This window comes from Stomoxys calcitrans, chromosome 2 (assembly GCF_963082655.1).
Source record: "Stomoxys calcitrans chromosome 2, idStoCalc2.1, whole genome shotgun sequence".
In the NCBI taxonomy this organism is placed as follows: Eukaryota; Metazoa; Arthropoda; class Insecta; order Diptera; family Muscidae; genus Stomoxys; species Stomoxys calcitrans.
In genome coordinates this window covers 7393860-7414779 of record NC_081553.1, presented here as the reverse complement: position 1 = coordinate 7414779, position 20920 = coordinate 7393860, and the positions used below count along the sequence as shown (strand labels likewise).

The 20920-nt window shown below is 38.5% G+C and overlaps 1 protein-coding gene across 1 annotated transcript; it reads right to left on the bottom strand.

The window, feature by feature from the left end:
• Positions 1–1524: 1524 nt before the first annotated feature.
• Positions 1525–20035, bottom strand: LOC106092920 (putative polypeptide N-acetylgalactosaminyltransferase 13). The gene is made up of 10 exons (XM_059363670.1): positions 20016–20035; positions 19725–19793; positions 13871–13895; positions 13699–13805; positions 10522–10694; positions 9925–10300; positions 9343–9424; positions 5371–5522; positions 1989–2168; positions 1525–1930 (listed from the first exon to the last, which is right to left on the bottom strand). Exons 1-10 carry the CDS (start codon positions 20033–20035, stop codon positions 1525–1527), a joined length of 1590 nt encoding a protein of 529 aa, XP_059219653.1.
• Between the last annotated feature and the right edge of the window lie 885 nt (positions 20036–20920).

The following is a 20920-nucleotide window of genomic DNA, read 5'->3' as shown; positions in this document are numbered from 1 at the left end:
TTTCAGCGAAATCGGACTATCAATGCGCTTTTTATGGGGTCAAGACTTTACATTGAGATATCGGTCTATATGGCAGCCATACCCAAATCTGGACCGATTTGGGCTAAGTTGCAGAAAAATGTCGAAGAGCCTAACACAACTCACTGTCTCAAATTTCAGCGATATCGGACAATAAATGCGCTTTTTATCAGACAATAAATTCGCCTTTTATGGGCCTAAGCCCCTTAATCGGAGGATCGGTCTATATGACAGCTATATCCAAATCTGGACTGATCTGAGTCAAATTGACGAAGTATATCGATCGGCCTAAGGAAACTCACTCCCCCAATTTCAGCAAAATCGGATAATAAATGTGGCTTTTATGGGCCTAAGACCCCAAACCCGAGGCAACTAAACTATATGGCATCTAAATCCAAATCTGGACCGATCTAAGCCATATTGACGAAGGATGTCGAAGGGCCTAACACAACTCACTGTCCCAAATTTCAGCAAAATCGGATAATAAATGTGGCTTTTATTGGCCTAAGACCCTAAATCGGCGGATCGGTCTATATGGCAGCTATATCCAAATTTAGACCGATCTGAGCCAAATTGACGAAGGATGTCGAAGGGCCCAACGCAACTCACTGTCCCAAATTTCAGCAAAATCCGATAATAAATGTGGCCTTTATTGTCCTAAGACCCTAAATCGGTGTATCGGTCTATATGGGGGCTATATCAAGATATATTCCGATATAGCCCATCTTAAAACTTAACCTGCTTACGGACAAAAAAAGAATCTTTTCCAGCTCAATATCTCTATTTTTAAAGACTGCAGTGTAATTTCAACAGGCAGACGGACGGACATGGCTATTTCGTCTTAGATTTTTACGCTGATCAAGAATATATATACTTTATATGTATACTTTATGTATCGCCCGCTTTTCGCTTTTGGAGCTACATACAGCAAGCGCATTTATTGACCAACCTTCCCAAAATTTTCCAAATGCTTTCCTAGACGACGACCATAATATCCAAGCAAGTTGGTCCAAATCATAGATTTAGATAGAGCTCCCAATTGATACTTATAGGGTAGTTGTAGGGTATTATATAGTCGGCATCGCCCGACTTTTGTCTTTCCTTACTAGGTTTTATATATAAGAAGATATGTCCTTTTTTACATTAGAATATGATTTGCTTGTAGCAAATAGATCCCTTAGAAAATATTTTTAAATTTCTCTTTTAAAGGGTGGGACAGTCTAATATACGCATTGCCTATTTGCACTTTTGTGTTTACTTGTACATATACCGAACAATTATAACGCACTGAACTCTTTAAAACTACGTGTGGCTTTAATCCACTGAGGTAAAGTGTGTCGGAAGTCAGCTTTGAGCGACTCTATATGGTACTTACTTGTCTATTCATATTTCTATCGGAGAAAATGTTAGTTTCGCCAGAAAATTACAATTTACAATTGTTTGATAATAGCTTTAATTTCCTTAATATTACTTAGTTCTAACCTTGCTGTCACCAACCCAATATCATTAAAATCGTTCTACTTCTCGAAAAAATCTAAAATGTTGAGTAGGAGCCTCCATTCGGCATCGATTCATGGTGAACTTGAAGTCAATTGTAATCTCCAGACACAGTCCAGTCATTAAATGTTTCAGTTGTAAACCAAATCGTAGCCATTTCTGTTTATACCTCCCCAAACATTTGGCCATTGTTAGACTTTGATCTCCTTTAAACGTCAAACACAGTCCTTTGTCGGATTTAAGTTGCAAGGATGATTTCAGCAGAAACCATTTCGTAACATTTGTGACAAAACAGGAAACCGCAACCAAAGGTGTATCATCGTCGTACAATTCATTGAGATCATGGTGTAGACATAGTTCGGGTGAAGTTGACGTACTTGAGAGGGTCCCATAGGCTGATATGTTGTTCGATAGTCTAAATTAATTTTAGTTAATTGTTACAAAGCATTTGAGAAGTCTTTAAATTTCATTACCTTAGCTCAGGAAACACATTATCCAAATACCAATCGAAGGTATGACAGTCCAAAGATTCTTTGAAGTCCCTTATCTCTGAGCGGGAAATGTTAAGCGGAACATAACGTGCTGCGGGTTTTCTATTGTAAAAATTATGCTTGTAGTGGTCTAACCAGGTCTCGGCAATCACTCTGGAGTTTCTAAAAATAATTGAAATAAATAAATGATTTGTTTATTTTATGGCAAACTTGTGATGAGAAAACAAGTAAAAAGGTGTTGGATACCCAACACCTTGGGTATCCGTTTCATCAAAATCCGGTGAAAATTGCATACCCTATAGCAGTTATATCGAAATATGTTTCTATTTAGACCAAATACTAATAAGTACAGTAGCTATATCTAAAAATAAACCGATCTGAACCATATCCGACACGGACGTCGAAAAGCCTAACATAAGTCACTGTGTCAAATTTCAGTGAAATCGGATTATAAATGCGCCTTTTATGGGGCTAAGCCCTTAATCGAGATATTGGTCTACAAGGCAGCTATATCCAAATCTGAACCGATTTGGGCCAAGTTGCAGAAAAAATTCGAAGAGCCTAACACAAAGCACTGTACCAAATTTCAGCGAAATCGGGCAATAAATCCTTTTATGGGCCCAAAACCTTAAATCGAGAGAAGAACATCGAAGGCCTAACTAAACTCACTGCCTCAAATTTCAGCGACATCGGAAAATAAATGTGCCTTTTATGGCCCCAAAACCTAAAACCGAGAGATCGGTCTATATGGCAGCTACATCCAAATCTGAAAAGATCTGAACCATATTGACGAAGGATGTCAAAGGGCCTAACACAACTCACTGTCCCAAATTTCAGCAAAATCGGATAATAAATGTGGCTTTTATGGGCCTAAGACCCTAAATCGGAGGATCGGTCTATATGGCAGCTATACCCAAATCTGAACCGATCTGGGCGAAATTGACGAAGGATGTCGAAGGACCTAACACAACTCACTGTCCCAAATTTCAGCGACATCGGACAATAAATGAGGTTTTTATGGCCCCAAAACCTGAAACCGAGAGATCGGTCTATATGGCAGCTAACTCCAAATCTGAAACGATCTGAGCCATATTGACGAAGGATGTCAAAGGGCCTAACACAACTCACTGTCCCAAATTTCAGCAAAATCGGATAACAAATGTGGCTTTTATGGGCCTAAGACCCAAAATCGGAGGATCGGTCTATATGGCAGCTATATCCAAATCTGAACCGATCTGGGCCAAATTGACGAAGGATGTCAAAGGGCCTAACATAACACACTGTCCCAAATTTCAGAATAATCGGATAATAAATGTGGCTTTTATGGGCCTAAGACCCTAAATCGGAGGATCGGTCTATATGGCAGCTATATCCAAATCTGATCCGATCTGAGCTTAATTGACGAAGGATGTCGAAGTGCCTTTCACATCTCACTGTCCAAAATTTCAGCAAAATCGGATAATAAATGAGGCTTTTATTGGCCTAAGGCCCTAAATCGGCGGATCGGTCTATATGGGGGCTTTATAAAGATGTAGTCCGACTTAGCCCATCTTCGAACTTAACCTGCTTATGGACAAAAAAAGAATCTGTGCAAAGTTTCAGTATTAATTATCGAGTTATAAGGCAATAAGAATCGCAGCTGTTAGAAGTCATAACGAAACACCACTCGGCTCTGAAAGACGACGATGAATGATATATGTAGTCGCTATGTCCAAATATAGCTGCCTTATAAACCGATCTGGGATCTTGACTTCTTGAGCCACTAGAGGGCGCATTTATTATCCAATTTAGCTGAAATTTTGCATGAGGTGATTTGTTTCGACTTTCAACAACTGTGCCAAATATGGTTGGAATCAGTCCATAACCTGATATAGCTGCCATATAAACCGATCCGGGGTCTTGACTTCTTGAGCCTCTAAAGTGCACAATTATTGTTCGATTTGGCTGAAATTTTGTACAACGGCTTCTCCCATAACCTTTAACGTACGTGTCGAATATGGTCTGAATCAGTTTAAAGCCTAATACAGCTCCCCTATAAACCGATCTCCCTATTTTACTTCTTCAGCCCCTAAAGGGCGTAATTCTTATTAGATTTGGCTAAAATTTTACACAATGACGTCTACTATGGTCTCCAATATTCAATTCACTTATGGTCCGAAATTAACAATAACTTGATATTGTCACAATAACATAGGAATTGTTTTCTTTTACCCTTTATTTGCCTAAAAAGAGATAACGGGAAGACAGCTCGACAAATGCGATTCATGGAGGAGGGTATATAAGATTCGGCCCGGCCGAACTTAGCACACTTTTCCTTGTTATACCCTTCAGCACCATTGTGGGTATTATAAGTTTGTGCATTTGTTGGCAACGCTAAGAAGGAGAAGAGCTTGACCCATAGATAAGTACGCCGATCGACTCAGAATCATTTTCTGATGTCCGTCAATCCGTCTGTGAGTCCATGTATTCTTGTAATCAAAGGGCAGGTCGTATTTGTTGTCCAATCATCACGAAATTTTGCACATATCATTTTTTTGTCCCAAGGACGGACTCTATTGTTTTTGGTAAAAATCGGTTCAGTTTTAGATATAGCTCCCCTATATATGTATCGCTCGATTTGCACTTAAAAGGCCGTAGAAGCTACAATTTTCAACTTATCTGCACAAAATTTGGCATGGATTGTTTTGTTACTGATCCTAACATATCTGCAAAACTTTATCAAAACCGGTCCAGTGTTAGATATAGCTCCCATATATATGTATCGCCCGATTTGCATTTTAAAGACCGTTGTAGCTACAATTTCCAGCCAATCTGCACAAAATTTGATATGGACTGTCTTATTCCTGAGTTTTTACATATCTGTGAAATTTCATTATAATCGGTTCAGATTTAGATATAGCTCCCATATATATGTATCGCCCGAATTGCACTTAAATGACCGTAGTAGCTACAATTTTCAGCCGATCTGCATAAAACTTGGCATGGATTGTTTTGCTATTGATCTTAACATATATGCGAGATTTTATCAAAATCGGTTCAGATTTTGATATAGCTCCCATATATATACGTATCGCCCGATTTGCACAAAATTTGGCACGGACAGCTTTGTTACTGTTTGCGTTCATAAAAATCGGTACCAATTTGGACGTAGCACCCCTACATATTTATCTCCGGATTTGCACTTATATGGCCGCAGTAACAACAATTTTCAAACGATCTGTTTGAAAGTCGGTTCAGATTTAGATATAGCTCTCATATACATATATTTTTATATATTGTCTGAATTTATAATTGTACGGTAGGTGTAGGGTATTATATAGTAGGCTCTGCCCGACTTCTACCTTTCCTTACTGGTTCATCTTACCTTAAATATATTTGCTGGCCATCATCATCGGGAAATTTGAAAATGTGTTCCTTGCGAAATATATGACCCACTCTGCTGCAGGGGTCTATGAGAATTTCTCCACCGCACATCCAAAGTTTCAGAGAGAACTCCAAGGACTCACCACCCCAAAACTGAAGTAGCCATAAAAATAAAAACAACAAAAGCAAAATTATGAAAATGAAACAAAAATTAATAGAGGAGTAAAACTAGACCAAGAAACTATGATCAGATAAATATTTGACAAACAAGCAAATGAACACACACACACACACCCGCACAAAATTCCGTCACAAAAACATCAATTCAATCATTCATTTACAGCTCCCCCGCGCCCACTAGAAAAAAAGTACTTGAATTGGCTTTTTAAATTAAGTTTACCAAGCTGAATTTCTTGCAGAGTTTCGGTCGCACAAGATATTTCAAAACGAAAACCAAAAAGTACTCGGAACTGAAGTTAAAGTGCAGTGTAAACACAAATTCCATCAAACTCAACCAATTCAATACTCAAGACCTCCTTCTGGCGAACGGCCTAAAATGTGAGTACCTCCCACCCACGATCCCTACTAAGCACCTAGGCAACTGCTGCACTCTTATCCTCAATGCTCCACACCTGCCCATAAAAACTTTTTTTAGGGACGCCGTCAACACTGACATGAATTCACATAAACTTTTGCTGCCTAACCAAAACGCAATCGGTAACAAAAAAAAAAAAAAAGTTGCCAAAAACCAAACTGACTTCAAAAAAATATGGCTACGAGAAAAAAAAACCACTGTTAAACTTAGAAAAAATGCCAAAGCATGGAATGCAAAAGTATCAAAATATGTGCATACATTCATTGCTGTTACCTCCAACTTTTTGTTATTTTCAAATGAAAATGAACAAGGACAGTGCGTTTGGAAAGGAACCATAATTGAAATAATATAATGAAAACAAGTAAAAACGCATTAAGTTCGGCCGGGCCGAATTTTGGATATCCACCACCTGAGGTACATATGTAAACCCCCTTTCGTCATAATGCGGTAAAAATTGGATAACTTATGCAAGGACATTGAGTGGTATAATAAATAGAAGTCACTGTTGAATTTTGTATTTCAAATTTCAACAAAATCGGATAATAAATTAAGCTTTTATGAGCTTCAGACCCTTAACCGGCATATCGGTCTATATGACAGCTATCTAAACACAGTCCGATCTGAACCATATTTGAGTCGGATGTTGGGAAGCTAAAGTAAAACTACCCACAGTTTCAAATTTCAGCGAAATCGGGTAATAAATAAAGCTTTTGTGGGCTTCATACCCTTTATCGGGAGATCGGTCTGTTTTGCAGCTATATCTAAATATAGTTCGATCTGAACCATATTTGGAACGGATGTCGGGAGACCTAAAACTACCCTCTGCATCAAATTTTAGCGAAATCGGTAAAAAAAATAAAGCTTTTATGGGCATCAGACCCTTTATCGGCAGATCGGTCTATATAGCAGCTATATCTAAATATAGCCCAATTTGATCCATATTAAGGCGAGATGTCCGAAGGCATAAAGTTACACACTGTTGCATATTTCAACGAAATCGGATAATAAACGAAGCTTTTATGGGCTTCAGACCCTTAATCGGGAGATCGGTCTATATAGCAGCTATATCGAAATATAGTCCGATCTGAACCATATTTTGATCAGATGTCGGTAGGCTGAAAATAACCCATTGTATCAAAATTTAGCGAAATCGGTTAATAAAATAAAGCTTTTTATGGACTTCAGACACTTTATCGGCAGATCAGTCTATATGACGGAAAGCCTAAAATTACTCACTGTTTAAAATTTCAGCGAAATCGGATGAAAAATAAAGCATTTATGGGCATTACGCCAGATCGGTCTACATAGCAGCTATATCCAAATATGGTCCGATTTGGCCCGTTCAAGAACTCAAAGAGCGTGCATCAAAAAGACGTATCTGTATCAAATATCAGCTCAATATCTCAATTTTTTAAGGCTGTAGAGTGACGGACGGACAGTATTTTAACAAGTACAATAATAGGTAAGAGCGTGCTAAGTTCGGCCGGGCCGAATATTATATATCCTCCACCATGGTTCGCATTTGTCGAGTTCTATGCGCGGTATCTCTTTATATCAAGTTATAGGCCGATTCGGACCATAAAGAATGCTGAACATTGTAGAAGTCATTGTGTAATATCTCAGTTCATCAGGATAAGAATTGCGCCTTGTAGGGGATCAAGAAGCTAAATCGGGAGATCGGTTTATATGGGAGCTGTATCAAGCCATTGATACAGCTCCAGCTCATCGATTCAGACCATATTAGACACGTATATTGAGGATCATGAGAGAAAACGTTGGACAAAATTTCTTCTTAATTAGAAAAGAATTTCGCGGTCTATCGGCTCAAAAAGTCAAGATCAAAGATCGGTTTATATAGCAGCTGTGTCAAAACATGGACCGATTTCAACCATAATGTGCACAGTTATTGCATAACAAAACACAACGTGCAAAATTTCAGTCAAATCGGATAAAAATTGCGCCCTCTAGAGGCTCAAGAAGTCAAGACCCAAGACGGGTTTATGTGGCAGCTATATCAAACCTTGGACCGATTTGGCCCATTTACAATCCCAAACGACCTACACCAATATAAGGTATATGTGCAAAATTTCAGGCGACGCGTGCTTTCGACAGATAGATTGAGATTGATTGAGCTCAAACTTCGTACAGATTCTTTTTTTTTGTTCATAAGCCGGTTAAGTTCGAAGATGGGCTATATCGGAAAATATCTTGATATAGCCCACACATAGTCCGATTCGCCGATTTAGGGTCTTTGACCCATAAAAGTCACATTTATTATCCAATTTTGCTGAAGTTTGGGACAATAAGTTGCGCTAGGCCCTTCGCTATCCCTCTTTAATTTTGCCCAGATCGGTTCAGATTTGGATATAGCTGCCATATGCACCGATGAAATTTGAGATAGAGAGTTGTGTTGGGCCCCTCGATATCCTTTTTTCAATATGGTTCAGCTCGGTCCAGATTTGGATATAGCTGCCATATGGACCGATCTCCCGATTTAAGATCATGCTCCCATAAAAGGCCCATTTATTGTCCGATGTTGCCGAAAATTTGGGACAGCGAGTAGTATTAGGTCAGTCGATATTCTTCTTCAATTTGCCTCAGATCGGCCCAGATTTCAATATAGCTGCCATATAGACCGATCTCTCGATTCAAGGTTTTGGGCCCCTAAAAGGGGCATTCATTGTCCGATTTTGCTAAAATTTGAGACAGTGTGTTGTGTTTGGCTTTTCGACATTTTTCTTCAACTTGGCCCAAATGGGTCCAGATTTGGATATAGCTTCCATATAGACCAATATCTCGATTTAAAGACTTGGTTCCATAAAAGGTGCATTTATAATCCGATTTCACTGAAATTTTACACAGTGACTTATATTAGTATTTTCTACATCCGTGTCGTATATGGTTCAGATCCGTGTATTTTTAGATATAGTTACTAAAAAGACCAATATTTTGAACAATGACTTGTACTTATTAGTATTTGGTCCAAAGCGGAACATATTGCGATGTAGCTGTTATGGGGCATAAGGTATGCCTTTTGCACCGGATTTTGACGAAAGGTGGTTTACATATATACTCTATGTGGTCGGTATCCAAAGTTCGACCCGGTCGAACTTAACGTCTTTTTACTTGTTTTGGTTTTTCTTTGATTTCAGTTTGATGCAATACACTATCTTTATATACATAACAAAATATCTCTTCATCTTCAAGTGATCTTTTATTGCAATCCTTTGGCTGCTACTGTGTTATAGACAAGTCCTCATCAGTACAGTTGGCAGAAAAAACAAAGCACCCGCATAAACTCTCTTAAACACATACACACTCACGCACACTTATATGCTCATGTTCAAAGTTCGGTTTGTTTACAAAACATTTACCAACCTCCAGACGAGTGTTAAAAGCTTTCAATTTAAAAAACCAATTTCGTGAAATCAGAAATACGCCGCCAGCGAACGTAGGAGATCTGAAATGGTAGGCCAAAACAGTATGAAAAAAAAAAAACAACGAAAAAGTGTCAAAACGAAAAAAATCAACGTTGTAAAAATTTGCCAAACTTTGACTTTGGGCTAGATCGAATTTGCGGTGCCCTCTACCAAAGAGCAAGAATACTTAGTTCAAAGAAGGAAGAATTGTTGGTTTTATACAAAGATTCAAGCATCTTATTTGATTTTCTTCTGCTCCTCGAATCAATATCTTTAAGTATTTTCAATGCCATAGTTGGCCCTCAGTTGACATTCCACTCCATGGTAGAGGGCTAGGGCTGCGACGGCAGCCAGCCACGAGCCAAATATTTGAATTATGAACGTGGCTACAAATATCTATGAGCATTTCTAAGCAAAGGCATTGAGATGGAAAAAACTAAGTCCTTTGGCTGAATTGAGTTCGAACGAGCAGTGGTAGTGATTGAGCGCAAAAAAGAGACCAACACCAACACCAGCCAACTCGCGCCACTAAGGCACTCACCTAAAAGTTGTAAAAGGATTTAAATTGTTATCTCTCGCAATCCAATGGAAATGTAAATTCCAATCAAAACCACCTTTTATGGATGCCTCGGTAGTTTTATACTCGCCCGTTACCACATCGATGTTGTCCAGCAGTGGACTGACTGCCACTCTGGCATTGGCAGAGGACAGCATGGCGTGCAATAGAGATTCCAGCCATTGTCGATTCACTTCACAGTGACTGTCCATAAACATCAAATAGTTGCCTCGCGCCATTAGGGCGCCCATGTTGCGAGATTTGATTAGACCCCAGCGCTGGTGATTGCGTTGCATCCTCAGCAGGGTGTGGTTATTGAATGGTGGACACATGAGTTCGCTAAGCGATTTAAATGTGAAACCTGCAACGAAAGTACGAGCAAAAAAAAGTGCATAAAAGAATAATTCATGGAATTTCAAATACAAAGTTCCACTTCAATTGCCTGCCAGTGTCAAAGAGATCAGAAGATTTAGAGTAGACATTTTTCTATGGAAATAGTAAATCTTTAACGCATCCTTGTGATGTTTTTTTTACTAACTCTAAAATGATGATTTAATTGAACATATTTTGCTGGACACTTACCACCATCGCTGTAGTCGTCAATTATAATAATCTCCTGTAGGTATTCCAGCGGAGTTCTCCGATAAATTGAGAATATTGTAGTTAACAGGGTCGTCAGAGATTCATTGTGGTAGGTTATAATTATGGATACTTTTATATTCTGTTCTGCCAATAAGGGAAATTTATGTGAACACCTGGAAGATTTTTAATTCGAAATTAGTCATATGTCATGAATGGGCTCTATTTTTCTTAAATTCATTCATTAAAATCATGTCAATATGGGACTCAAATGAAAAGTATTAGGCAGTAGATTACAAATATGGCATACAACATTACGTCCAAATAATGGGAGGTCGCCCACCTCCAAATACCCTCAAATGGGCATATTAGCCGACCATGGCTATATGAGACTCAAATGAAAGGTATTATGAAGTAGATTACGAATATGACATTAAAATTTGCTTTCACGTCTAGGTGGCACTTTTCCTCCTAAAGATACGACCAAGGGGTTGTTTGACCCATTACGATAATAGGCGACTCAAATGAAAGGTATTTGAGAGTAGAAAACGAATTTGATATCCAATTTTGGAGCCAAATATTTTGGGGTACGCCCTAAAGCACCCCCTAAATTGAATGTCATATCCGTTGGGAATAAAAAACGAATTCGATATATATTTTCAGTGCAAAGTGCCGGTGTCCGCCCCAGCCCCAAAACACCCTCCAAACGGTTCATATTTACCGCCCATGACAATATGGGGCTCAAATTAGAGGGATTTGGATGTGCAGCACGAATTTGATATCCATATTTCAGTCGAAATGTCTGATAGGTGGCATCCCTCCCCAAATGAGAACATTACCCTAAGGAAGAACATTACCACCAGGAACCGAGAAGGTATAAATTCTCACACATCAATGAGTGCTTTCTGATTCAAGTTTAAACTCAATGATAAGGGACCTTCTTTTTATAGCTCAGTCCGAACGACGTCGCGACACCTCTTTGTGGAAAATTTTTTCAATGACCATGCATGGCATTGTACCTCGCAAGTGTCGCCAACATTAAGAGGGGATAAACACCGCTTTGTCCGATGTTCTCGCCAGGATTCGAACGCCGCTACAATCGCATGAATTCGATATCCGCATTCAGGGCGAAGTGTCTCCACCCTAAAAATATATTAGAGAGTTAAAGAAGGCACAGTGGAGCGGGCCCATTTCGGCTAGTAAACTATGTATATTCTTGATCAGCGTGAAAATCTAAGACGATCTAGCCATGTCCCTCTGACTGTCGATTGAAATCACGTTACAGTCTTTAAAAATAGAGATATTGAGCTGAAACTTTGCACAGATTCTTTTTTTTTTTTTTTTTTGTCCATAAGCAGGTTATGTTCGAAGATGGGCTATATCAGACTACATCTTGTTACGGCCCCATATAGACCGATCCGCAGATTTAAGGTCTTGGGCCCATAAAATCCACATATTTATTATTCGATTTTGCTAAAATTAGAGACTTTGAGTTGTGTTAGGCCAGTCGACATAATTCTTCAATTTGGCCTAGATCGGTTCAGATTTCGATATAGCTGCCATATAGACCGATCTCTCGATTTAGGGTCTTGGGCCCATAAAATGCGCATTTATTTTTCAATCTTGCCAAAATTTGGGACAATGAGTTGTGTTAGGCCCTTCGACAACTTCCTTCAATTTGGCTCAGATTGGTTCAGATTTGGTTATAGCTGCCATATAGACCAATCCTCTGATTTAGGGTCTTTGGCCCATAAAAGCCACATTTATTATCTGATTTTGCTGAAAATTAGGACAGTGAGTTATGTAAGGCCCTACAACGTCCTTCGTTAATTTGGTCTAGATCGGTCCAGATTTGGTTATAGCTGCCATAGGGTCTGAGGCCCAATTTAGGGTCTGATGCCTATAGAAGAAGCAACATATATTATTCGATTTTGCTGAAATTTGGGACAGTGAGTTGTCTTATAACCTTTGACATCTTTCTTTAATTTGACCCTGACCGGTTCAGATTTGGGTATAGCTGCCATATAGACCGATTTCTCGATTAAATGTTTTGGGCCCATAAAAGGCGCATTTATTGTCCAATGTCGCCGAAATTTGCGACAGTGAGTTAAGTAAAGCCCCTTGACATTCCTCTGCAATATCGCACAAATCGGTCCAGATTTGAATATAGCTGTCATATAGATCGATCACTCGATTTAAGGTTTTGGGCCCATAAAAGGCACATTTATTGTCCGATTTCGCCGAAATTTGGGACAGTACTTTGTGTTAGGCTCTTCGACATTTTGCTGCAACTTGGCCCAAATCGGTCCAGATTTGGATATAGCTGCCATGTAGACCGATATCTCGAAAAGTCTTGGACCCATAAAAGACGCGTTTCATAATCCGATTTCACTGAAATTTGGCAGATTGACTTAAGTTAGACTTTTCAACATCCGTGTCGTATATGGCTCACATTGGTTTATTTTTAGATATAGCTACTGTACTTAGTAGTATTTGGTCCAAATCGGAACATATTTCGATATAACTGCTATGAGACATAAGGTATGCAATTTTCACCGGATTTTAATGAAAGGTAGTTTACATATATACCCGAGGTGGTGGGTATCAAAAATTCGTTAACGCCTTTCTACTTGTTTTTGTTGATATTTGATTTCTTCTGATGAATGTTATCGTTCATCAACGTTAAAATACAGAGCGTTTCGAGGGAAGAGCGTTTGTCCATAAGCTAGCACTTGTTGCTGAGGTTTCAACCAAACATAACTTACGTAAGGTTAGTGGTGCACCGCTATTATTACTCGCCCAAAAAAAAAGTTTTTTATATATGTTGATATTGAAGTTCATGTACCACATTGGACACCTTGGCGAAGAGGTAAGCATGTTCTCCAATGTTGCTGAACATTGTAAAACTTCGCCTCTAAATGGTATCATTCTATTCGGACTCCGCAATAAAAACCGAGATCCCTTATTATTGAGCTTAAACTTGAAACGAACAGCGCTCATTGATTTGAAAGAAGTTTCGCCAATGTTCCGCAGTGGAGTGTTCATGGGCAAATGTGGTAAATGGATTGTTTTGATTTATTACACATAACTTTCTATAATACATACTAAAAATGAGTTTTTTTTTCATTTACGTTGTAACATTGTCCAATACACAACATCTGATTTAACTTGTGACCGTACCTGTGATCACGAGTATCTGGTATCTGACGCAACACTCTTTGCACATCAATGACATTCATCTTCCGTAAATCGGAAACGCAAGCTTGGAGATCTTCGTCCTCGGTAAGCTAAAGTAAATGCACGCATCATAAACCCAAAAATTTCCAACTAGCTAAATACTTCAATAATTTACTTCAAAGAGCACAATTAACCAATAGCTACAAAATGTAATTGAAGTGATAACCAAAAACAGTATTCGATATTTGGGGACACATTTCATTTCACACTTTGCCGCCACAACTTCGCTTGGCACTTGAAAATCACAACTATTCTTAAAGTACTTGACAACATAATTAGGAACCCCTTAAGAAATGTTTTTGGTGCTGGTCACTGGCGACCTCTCCCGGCGTCGCTGTCTACAAAAGCAAAATGTTTACCTAGAATGTATAAAATTAGTATCTGTTCGAAAAGTTAAATAAATCCATAAATCAAAGCACCACGCAATGTTATTGTTTATTGACTTATCGAGAAATTGTCACAACGCCATGATAATGATGACGCCGATGACTACAACGACGCCCAAAAATAAAATGTCTGCGATACCGGCTTCACGGCAATTTCAAATGGGGATTATAAGTCATCCCAGTTATTGGCTACTTGAAGTAAGCCCAACCCCGTGAATCGATTACTTACTCGTTCTCACCTGATACAATGGCAAACACTTTCCGTTCACGTGGGGGTTGGGGACGCAGCAAAGCAATGACAATAAACCAGAAAAAACAAAAATGCCATCAACCGCTACATGACAACACGGTGTTAATTTTTCATGACTGCGACAGTCATGAAGAAGAACAGTGCTCTGAGACATAATGCAAAATAAAATAATTTTAAAAGAATAATTCAATTGAAATTGTACCTAAGAAAAAATTGCAATGATATTTTATCTAAAGACAAAATTTCAATGAAATTTTATCTAAAGAGAAAATTTCAATGAAATGTCATCTAAAGACAAATTTTCAATAAAATTTTATCTAAAGACAAAATTTCAATAAAATTTTATGTAGACAAAGACAAAATTTTAATGAAATTTTATCTAAAGACACAATTTCAATGGAATTTTATCTAAAGACACAATTTCAATGGAATTTTATCTAAAGACAAAATTTCAATGAAATTTTATCTAAAGACAAAATTTCAATGAAATTTTATCTAAAGACAAAATTTCAATGAAATTTTATCTAAAGACAAAATTTCAATGAAATTTTATCTAAAGACAATCAATGAAATTTTATCTAAAGACAAAATTTGTATAAAATTTTATCTAAAGACAAAATTTCAATAAAATTTTATCTAAAGACAAAATTTCAATAAAATTTTATGTAGGCAAAGACAACATTTCAATGAAATTTTATCTAAAAATAAATTTGTCTGTTTGCGTAACAGTAGGGGTATTCACTGCAATAAGAAAGCAGGTTTGAATTACACTGTACACACTGATAATGTTTAATATTTCTGATTGACACAATGTTTGGTGAGTTTAGAATATATTTTTCCAACATACGAGGGTTACGTTCGAACTTTTTCGCGGTATATTCCCATGTTCATTATCATCGACCTGATGTCCTCGATTTATGTGAAACCAAGGTGGATGAGGATTCTGATAGACAGGATTTTCACATTCTAGAGTATCACACTCTATCTCTTTTTATTCCCCACAGAGGCCTTATGCTATATGTACGTAATGATATAGTGTTCCATAGGCAGCAACACTTTGACTCACAAGATCCGAAATTAAATTCCATTTGGGTTAAATTTAGGATTTTAACAAACGTACTTTACATCGGGTTTATATATAGAAGTCCAAACTCGTAAAGGGAGGTTTCCTTAAGGGGCTTTGACTCCCTTTCTAACTCAATTACTACAATCTTAGGGGAATTTCCGGACAGAGAAATCGCCATCAACAACGATTTCACTGTCCGGAAAATCCCCTAAGATTTTAGTAATTGAGTCAGAAAGGGAGTCAAAGCCGCTTAAGGAAACCTACCTTTCCGAGTTTGGACTACTATATATAAACTCCTCTTGGGTTTCCCATTCGAGACATCCGACTCCGGAGGGTCAATACGCCGAGCTTTTCGCTGCGAAGAATGGCCTGATGCAACTTGTGAATGAACCGACACACATTTCATGTGTCGAAGGGCACCAACATAACACTCTTGACCTATTCCCAACTTCGCACCCTGAGAAGTATGAAGTTAATGTCCTTGCGCCTCTTGGTAATTCCGATCATTGCACCATTTCAGCGTCTTTTCGTATTCTGCTTTTCGCACCGCCTCTTCCCCAGCCCCAAAGCGGTCAATTTTTGTATACGAAAGAGCACGTTGGGCTGAGCTCAAAGAATTTTTCCAGCATTTTAATTGGAAATTTTGAGATCGTCATTCCGACTAAGAATTTATCGGCTAAATCAAAAGATAAAATTTGGTGTAACCGGGCATGCAGAGATGCTGTCAGATCAAAATAGGGTGCATTTAGGACTTAGCGTCTGAACAAATATGCCAATACCGAAATGCTGCGCAAACAGGCAAGAACTTAGTGTGCCAGAGTACTTAGACACGAAAAGCTTCTTTACGAGGGGAAGCAAGAGCTTTTGGTCATTCATAGAAAAAGTAAAGGACAACCCATAGGCAATCCCAACTCTTGGGTCCTTGCAAATCGACGTTAATAAATCTCCGGGCCCGGACGGTATATCAACACTGGTCCTTTGTAAGTGTTCTTCGACGCTTGCTCGTCCACTACGCAACCTTGCTTACCGTGCGGAAGTTTTCCCGGCGCGTTGGAAGGTTGCGAACGTTCAGCCCATCCCCAAAAAAGGTGGGGCGAACAACCCTGCGGTTATGGTTAACCATCATCTTGTGAAATACTAAGAGTCCAATGGCCTTCTTAGCAACAGACATAATGGGTATCTCAGAAATCGCTCTACGGGGGACCTAATGGCATTTTTGTCGAAACGACCTAGTCGCTCTATCCACCAGTTTGGTGAGAGTAAGTTCGTGGCTCTGGATATCTCCAAGGCATTTGATAAGGTCTGACACGGTGCACTTTTATCAAAGCTTGTCGCTTTTGGAGTCGGTAATAACTGCGTTGGATTAATATCGAGCTTTCTCAGAGATCGCACTATACGAGTTGTTGTTGATGGGTTCACATCAGATGAGTATACATTGACCGCAGGTGTGCCACAAGGCTCTGTCCATTCCCCTTCCCTTTTTCTTATTTTCATTGACGTTCTATTGGGTCAGACTTCGAATCCAGTCTACTCATTTGCCAATGACAGCAGTCTGTGTCATTTATATTCATTCGACCATAGGCCCAGTCCTCAAGAAATTGTGGACAGCAGGCTCATTATGGCTGAGACGCTCTCCGAGGATTTGTTGGTCATTTCCGAATGGCGTAGAATGAACAGAGTAGAGTTTAACGCACAGAAGACGCAGTGTGTTTCTGTCTCACAAGCGGTTCACTGACCCACTTCAATCGTCGATATCTAGCGACGGTATAGATATTGAACAGTCAGATGCTCTTGATGTTCTGAGCATGAAGATACAATGTGATGTCCGTTGGTCAAAACACATATTCGAAGTGTCGAACGAAGCATTCAAGTGTTTGGGATTTCTTAAGCGGTGCAAGAAATATTTCATCTCTTTTGATCTTCTCAATATCTATCCTACCTACATCAGGCCGAGGATAGAATATAACTCTCATATATGGGAAGGAGCTTCAAAATCATCCTTTGAGCTACTTAAACGGGTTCAACAGAGAGCGATGGTGTTGATTGGGGACAGTATTATATCCAAATCCATTGCTTCTCTTGAACATCGTCGGCGAATGTGGGTTGAGTTGTATTGCTCTATCGTTATTTGCATGGCGTGTGTTCCAGGGATATTTGTCTTCTTATCCCTGACGTTAGGATGTTCACCAGGTATACAACACTTGCCAGGAACTCACACCCGTTTGTAATTGATTGGCCAGTCGACCGAACCATGCATTATCGAGAAAATTCATTTTTCGCCCTAACCATTCCTATGTGGAATCGACTTCCGGCTAATGTCTTTCCCACAGACATAGACATTCAGAAATTAAGACGAATATCAATAAGCACTACTCCCTCTTTCCCCCTCCAACCCTTAACTTTTCCAATTGCCTGCGTGTTGGTTAGGTGAAAAAAATTAACATACATGGCGTATCAGAAATCATGATCCACCAAACCAGTAAAAGTGTTTTGAATATTAACACACTATTGCTCATCTTTTATAAGTTTTTTGCTATGCTATGTTCAGCATTGAATATCCTCTCGAGCTAGAAGATGTTCGAAAAATCACGAAATGAGAAATCAAACGAACCGGTTGGTCGCTGCGCTGTAGGTCAATGCGGTCTGTCTAAGCACAAAAAGCATCTGCAGTGACATTTAACGAAAGTTGAAGGGCACAACAAAAAGTATATGACGATGTTTATGTGTTGCTCTTAGCATTGATGATTAGTTTGTATCGGAATAGTGGAAGTAGGGCTTTCTTCTCTCTTGATTCTAGAGAGAGAGTTAGAGGACTTATTGAGCCCCATGCTCTACACGGTTTTCAATATTCTTTGGCTATGTAGGGCACCGTAATCAATTTGACAAAGGTCTTGATGAAAATACATGGCATATTAGAAATCATGATCCACCAAGCCAGTCAAAGTGTTTTTAATGCTAACACGCTCTTGTCCAACTTTTATAATTTCTTTGCTATGCTATTCTTTGAATATAAATCATTGAATATGATCTCGAGCCAAAAACCACGTAAACATAAAATTTTAATCTTAAGATAAAATTTTACTGAAATATGGTCTTTAAATAAAATTTTACTGGAATTTTGTCTTTAGGTAAAATCTCACTTAATTAAGTATTAAAAAACAATTTTATTCAAATTTAGTCTTTAGATGAAATTTCACTGAAATTATAAAAATAATGACATTTTATCTAAAGTCAAAACTTAATTGAAATTTTATCTAAAAAAAATCAAATAATTAAAGTTGGGTCCAAGTACCTGTGGGGCCGCCCCTGAATTGGCACATTAGCCAATCGAGTATATATGGGACTCGGTTTGATTGTTCCCTAAAGAGTGAAAAACGGCATAACCGATGTTCTGGAAATTTTCGCATATTGTGTAGGTTGATCTGGAAGAAAGCATAGGCTATATAATTTTTCGCTATCGGAAGGGGGACGGACCCTCCCCTTTATGCCAAAATCAAAAGTGGAACGATCGGGACAATATAGGTACCATATGAAAGGTATTGTAGAGTAGAATAGGAATATGGTATTAAAATTTGGGTCCAAATACCCAGTGCGCATATGGTTCAATATGGGACTCAAATGAAATGTATAAGGCAGTAGATTTCAAATATGGCATAAAATATTAGGTCCAAGTAATAGGAGGTTGGCCACCCCCAAATACCCCCAAATGGGCATATTATCCGACTATGGCTATGTGGGACTCAAATGAAAGGTATTACGGAGTGCGACACCTCTTTGGGGAAAATTTTTTAAATCACCATGTATGGCATTGTACCTCGCAAATGTCGCCTTGTCCGATGTTCTCGCCAGGATTCGAACGCATTCAGCGTCATAGGCTACAAGGGGACGAATTCGATACCCGCATTCAGGGCGAAGTGTCCCCACCCTAAAAAGATATTAGAGAGTTAAAGAAAACGCAGCGGAGCGGACGCGGTTCGGCAAGTTTTATCTAAAAACTAAAATGAAATTTTTTCTCCAATCTAAATTTAAGTGAAATTTTATCTAAAAACTTAATTTTGTTGAAATTCAATCAAATATTCCATTGTATTGGATATTATCATTTCTTTCTTAAAAGTACTGTGTCCACCCCATAACCCTGACGACGACCGACTTCCTATGTAAGAAACTTTCAACGTAGCGTTTGATATTGACACTTGCATTTTCTCAATGATAAATTACTTTAGGCTAGATTTTGTGATTTACTTACGAAAAAAAAATCTTGCTTTACATGGGACTTATCATGTTAAGGGTAAACGATGTGTGTAAGGGCTCCAATAATGGATTATTGGTGGTGTAACTGGAAGGGGGGGAGGCAATATTAAGACAATAATCGGCTTTGCATTCATCGCCATTATTGGTAGTAAATGTTGTCGGGAAAATTTTAAAATTTGATTTTGAACAGCAGCATTATAATGCCTTAGCAATTTCACAAATCATTTAATGCTAAACTAACTTTGAGCAGACATTTAAACAAAATAGTTGCCGAATTTGATGAATGTTAGGCAATCATAGCCTGTACCTCATGGACATTTCTATCATTGTAATAATGCATTGCTTTCAACTTTTAAATCCATAAATTGCGTTCAAGGAATAATTTAAAAATCTCCTGAAGAACACAAGAAGATATTAAATGAATGTGAATTATTTACCTCGATGCTAAAGGATTCAATTGATAACTTTGCTAATTAGCGAAATTGATTTATGGCATCTTCGCAAAGATTCGCTCGACTCAATTCAATTAAAGGCAATCATTGAGATTTCCATTGAATTGGAATACAAAATTATGTTTTAAGTGAAGATAAATTATTTATGCATTTCTAGTGATTTCTCAATAGCTCTCAATATGGTCAATTATTAAAAGTTGTTAAGGCTTTGAGATAATTTGACTTGGGCTTGCATAATTTAAATGGAAAAATTATGGAATGCATAATGATACGAGCAGGAGGTTATACTCTGAAGAAATAATGCGATTGAAATTAGTTTAATCACTTTGTACAGTCCTAGTTGAATCAACACCAAATGTATACCGATAGGCTTGGAAACACTTTCCACTACACACAAGCCACATTCGTGGGTTTATCAAAGTGTAGTCGTAATCAGCATTGGTGCTCTGCGTTTGCGCATACAAGACAGCTTGTTGAAGATTTCATCGCATCCCTCGTCAAAACTAACCAGTCTTATCCATGCATCTGAAGAGACACATCAGCAAGTTTGCCTAGATCAGAGAAAAACCGCCTACCTAAAATTAAAAAGCCTACGTCCCTGTAGACCTTGGCATGAGCAGTGCAGGTCGTCGATCGTCTCATCCTCATCAGCGCCAAGCACTAGAACTCCACTTAAGGGCATGCATCACGTCCTGCCAAAGATTTCATCGCATACCTTGCCGAATTAAACCGTCATATCCACGTATCTAAGGAGACACAT

Excerpts from the sequence above, each read along its gene's own strand:
- LOC106092920 (XM_059363670.1), bottom strand. The coding sequence starts at position 20,035 with ATGATAGAAATGTCCATGAG. Across the intron at positions 10,695-13,698 it reads CCAGATACTCGTGATCACAG|GTGTTCACATAAATTTCCCT; the intron begins GTACGGTCACAA and ends AAAATCTTCCAG. Across the intron at positions 2,169-5,370 it reads GGCCAGCAAATATATTTAAG|AAACTCCAGAGTGATTGCCG; the intron begins GTAAGATGAACC and ends AATTATTTTTAG.